Source organism: Helobdella robusta, assembly GCF_000326865.2.
Source record: "Helobdella robusta unplaced genomic scaffold HELROscaffold_2, whole genome shotgun sequence".
Classification (NCBI taxonomy): domain Eukaryota; kingdom Metazoa; phylum Annelida; class Clitellata; order Rhynchobdellida; family Glossiphoniidae; genus Helobdella; species Helobdella robusta.
The window spans coordinates 4,605,765-4,611,152 of NW_008704083.1; the positions used below are offsets into that span (position 1 = coordinate 4,605,765).

General features: G+C 31.0%; 1 protein-coding gene across 1 annotated transcript in view; it reads left to right on the forward strand.

Moving 5' to 3' along the window:
* Positions 1-5,001: 5,001 nt before the first annotated feature.
* Positions 5,002-5,388, forward strand: part of HELRODRAFT_160387 (hypothetical protein) — a gene marked incomplete at both ends in the record, with an annotated part of 13,009 nt that continues 12,622 nt past the window's right edge. Inside the window, one exon of the mRNA XM_009017350.1 lies at positions 5,002-5,203. Coding sequence (XP_009015598.1) covers positions 5,002-5,203 — 202 coding nt within the window. The remainder of the gene's footprint in view (positions 5,204-5,388) is intronic.

Here is a 5,388-nt window from a genome sequence, read left to right on the forward strand (position 1 = left end):
AAACAATCACTTCAAATAATTATATGCACATAAAGTTATTTTTATGAATGCTTAGCAAACTTTTTAGACGTGCATATGTTGTACAGTCGATCGATATTATATTATATCGTTCTATGGTTAAAACTCTTTATTTTAATGGGCGTTTTTGAAATACTCATTCATCTTTGATGTTGCGATCTGACGTATCGAAACGTTTTAGAAAATTATTCTTATGAAGAATTGTTCAACATGAGTACAATCATTGAAATAAAATCTAGTAAAATTAGAAAAATTATTTTAAAAGGCTGTTAGTATAAAATTTACAAACACGTTTCAAAAATAAACTGAATTGGTGAGACCAGTGCAGTTGTCCAATTACCAAATGACAGAATATTTTCATTTTCGCCAATAATTTCAAGAATGAATATTTCAAATTTATTTAATCTTCAAAGTTTATTTTCAGTTTGAAGATGTGCTCAGCAATTTCACTTCTTTCTGATTTTTCTTATAATCTGTATAAACTATTTTTTGACTCTCTGATGAAAGGGCGAATTTAAAGAAGTGGCGTTTTTGTTAGATGTGTGTTGTAATTGATATGGAGCTATTTTTGTTAGCTTTTATGCTTTTTTGAAATTGTTAATTTTGTAAATAATATAAGGAAACATGTTCATTTTTTCACAATTGCTCCTCAATTTCTCGTTTCTACAGCTATTTTAATATTTTGAAACGAACAATTTACTGAATTTTTGTGGTACTTTCCGTGCCTAGATTATTTAACCCTTAATTTTCTACAACTTATAATTTTTCTAAAATTGTTTCAAATAGTTATAATGTTTGGAATGTGGTTTTAAGGCAGATTTTACTTTGAAAAGTGCAATATTTACTTTTCTGTTTTCTGTAATTGCAATTCTAATTCTTAAAAAATTATTCCAAATATCTCATTATTACTTTTAAATATCTCATTATTATTTTTAAATATCTCATTATTACTTTTAAATATCTCATTATTACTTTTCATATGTTTAATTATGAAAAAAGGGATCTGGAAGGAATGTAACGAAAAAATTTTATACCAAATCTTAATATTTATAACTATATGTGATTAAAATCATGAAATTTTATCACAATAGGATTTTTTCTGAATAAGTTTTAGATTCTTTGTATATCTTTTTAAACTTTAACTCAAAGATATAAATTATTCAAATTGATTTTTTATAAAATATTCGTTCCACTCATAATCCACACGAAGGAGACTTGCGAAAAAGACTTCCAATACCAGACGATGTGATTATTTTAATGATGATAATCACTACATATAATGACTTGATGGTGTTTTTAGAAATAAGGTTTTTGAAAAAAATTTTACAATTTCACCGTCTAAATCAATCATTAGCTGAAATTTCACACATTACACAATTGATAATAAACAATAATCTGTCCGAAGAACAAAACTTGTTAAACCTTTCTGCTCTTCACGCCAAGCTTGAATTTTCAATTGCTGCTACGGAACCTACCATTACTTTAATAACAGTCATTATTATCTTACAACAAATATTTATTATTTTCACTTGATGAATAAACATGCTCGTTGCAGTTTCAATCCCAGGTATGAAACTTTAATTGCTGATACATATTATGGGCAATGTTAGTAGAGGTTACGTGTATCACTTTAACGCTTCATACAACCGACGCTGTTTTGCTGTTGTTATCTTACATAATTCGCCTTATTAATTGACAGAACGCTTGCTTCTATAAATATCATTCAGACATTCGCACGTGAATTTAAAGCTTAATAGATACAATATAAACATGTCGATATGCAATAATAACAAACTTTAAAAGAAAGCAGACAAATGAAATGAGTGAGTGAGTGAGAGAGTGAGTGAGTGAGTGAGTGAGTGAGTGAGTGAGTGAGTGAGTGAGTGAGTGAGTGAGTGAGTGAGTGAGTGAGTGAGTGAGTGAGTGAGTGAGTGAGTGAGTGAGTGAGTGAGTGAGTGAGTGAGTGAGTGAGTGAGTGAGTAAGAGTGACACACACACACACACACGGAACCTATCCAATCTACCTTCATGCCAGGACATGCCTGGATTGGCTGCACATGAAGCAGCAAAAGCTCACCCATCCAACATCCATTTACGTGTTTTTTAACATACCATCAACATTTTAAAATAAGTAATTACAATGTTTACAACATATTTTGAATAGCGAACCTGACAGAAAAATTTGTCTGACAATTATTCATGTGTAACAAATATAATTCTGCATGTACTATTACATTTTTTAGTTAAATGTATTTATTTTTCTCTAAAAATATTAACTTAAATAGTTTGAATAACATTTTCTAAAGTTTTTTTAATTTTTTTCTAACTTTAATATGACTAAACTTTTTGCAAAAAAAATTTAAACTTTAAAATGGAAATTACCAAACCATTAAAAATTGTTGACCATTTAAAACTGAATTAAACTATAGCAACAAAAATTTTCAAAATAATTGCGAGCACGATCATATCAATTTCAAACATTTTAATGCATTTCTGGCTGGCATTGTCGTCAGAATATGCAATTAAAATTGGCAATTAATTTTCATTAACAATGTCTTCAACAAGTGGGGCCATCAGAGCGGGATGGAGGAATGTTAATTACGTCGCACTGAGAAACTATGCAAGCGAATCTCTATCATCACATCATCATCCCATCTTCTTTATCACATCTTCATCGTATCATCATTTCTTCATCATCGCTACCTCATCATTGCGTCATCGTCAAGTAATCAATTTAACGAACTAACTACATCCGCTTTACCATTGTTGTTGTTATCAACAACATACATTTCGTCATCATAAACATCATGTCATTGTCATAACATCATTACCATTACTATCCCCATCATCATCAGCATTATTATTTACGTAATTTTTATCATTCACATCTTATTGTTATCTTAATGTCAGTTGTCATCATTACACTAAAATATTTTATCATTGATAATGCGATCGACGTAGTTACAATTATCATCGACACCGCGTGCTATATCATTTTCATCCTCAACAACGTCATCGTCCTATCTTAAGTTTCGTCTGCAATGACGTCATTATTACGTCGTCGTCTTTGTCGGCAAATCATAATCGAATAAATTACAACGTTACAAAAACTTTACAATCGTCGTCTTCAAGTTATCTTTATTGAAGTTTTTCATAGACCAATCGTTATAAAAATTTCTTTTCTTGATATAACCACCATCATCGTTGTCGTCGTCCTCATTATCATCATCATCGTTAATACGGTCGTCATCACTATTTTTAACATTGTCATCATCTTTATCTTTTACTTAAATAAATGATAAGTAATCGGAAAAAATTAGGAGATGTATGCATGATGCATGTGCGTAGTAAATACGCATTAAATTGATATAAGTTTGAGAATTACTTGAGAATAAATCTATATCGTTGTTGTCAACGCGAAGTTTTCATCATCACATTTCTTTAAATATTCTGTTTGACACATTCTGTTTGACACATGGGAGTGGCAGTATATTTCCATCGCTGCAGTTTCCACGCAATGACGCATCCATCTACACCTGCTCAGTCTGCTCTGAGATCAAACACAGGAAGGAGAGCGGCCTGAAATTTGTTGCTTCAGTGAGTGGCTCGATATATATCTACCTACATGCATCATATTGATTTCATTTTAGTAACATGGTGTACTATAAATAACTAAATAACGCCTGCAAACAATAAAAAGTAGCCACATCCACGCACGCACGCACACACACACACTCACGCACACGCACACTCACTCACGCACACACAAACACTTACACAAGCATTCACATCAAGCTGCAAGCAAATACAAAGAAGTAAAAATTTATTACAACGAGTTTTTATCCTCAGGAAGACAAATTTTTTTATACGAATTATAAACTCGAAATGTTTGAAATAAGATATCACAAAAAAAGTTTACGCCGTGTAATGGCCATGAAATACGCATGTAGATTGTTAGCGGCACACAGCTGCAGCTACTCATGTGGCCGACCTCAATGAAGCTGCTCGCTCAAGAAGTTCAATGCTTTCATTCACGCAACAAAAGTGCATCAATCGACAGCAAGATTCATTGAAAATCAATTTGAATATTATTTTATTCTGGTGATTATTTATGTCATGGTAATGTTATTGATCGAAGAAGCAAGATCCTTGAATAGAGTTTTATTTCATTCGAAATATTAAAACAGTTTTACAACACTGCTTTATAAAAACCGTGAATGGGTATCCAACCTAATAATATTTCTTAAAAATGATCGAGGCAACAAGAACGTACGTACTCATAGAAACATACAAACATGTACATGCACATGCATACACAGCACACACATATTTACACACACACACACACACACACACACACCAGTGTATGTGTAGACTAGACAGACACACGCGCACAAACTTTAGGGCTTTTATCATACACAACCCGAGTGCAATAGCTGAATTGGAGGATGGGAATTGAACACATTTGTATGTATGTATGTATGTATGTATGTATGTATGTGTGTGTGTGTGTGTGTGTGTGTGTGTGTGTATGTGTGTGTGTGTCTGTATGTATGTATGTATGTATGTATGTATGTATGTATGTATGTATGTATGTATGTATGTATGTATGTATGTATGTATGTATGTATGTATGTATGTATGTATGTATGTATGTATGTATGTATGTATGTATGTATGTATGTATGTATGTATGTATGTATGTATGTATGTATGTATGTATGTATGTATGTATGTATGTATGTATGTATGTATGTATGTATGTATGTATGTATGTATGTATGTATGTATGTATGTATGTATGTATGTATTATTATTAAGGATAACTTTATGGATCAGATTTATATGATCTGGTCATTTCATTTCTAAAGTTCGAAATCTCATCACAGAGCTTTGATCCAGGGACATCCAATCCAGATGTATGTATGTATGTATGTATGTATGTATGTATACATACACACACACACAATCATGTATACGAAAATGGCGACTAAAAGACTGCTCGTTTCAGAAGTTCTCTGGTATTTTCTTGAAAATAGTGAAAATTTTGATAAAGTAAATTTTCAAAATTTAGTTTCTGATTTTTTTTCACATGAAGAATTATCAGCTGCAAAAAAAATTCTGATTAATGAAATTGAAAATCTTAAAAAAGAGAAAAAAGAGAAATTGTTCAATAAATCCAGAGGTAACACTAAAATTGATAAAACTTTAGATGTTATTGATTTATTAAAATTTATTTTGGAAAATGAAATGGCTCAGCTTCTGCCAACTTTTGTAATTCTTAATATTAAAAGAATTCCAAATAATCCGTTAACTAATTTAACGGACTTATTCATAAAAAACGAAAAAATGAAAATAAAATAACCAATG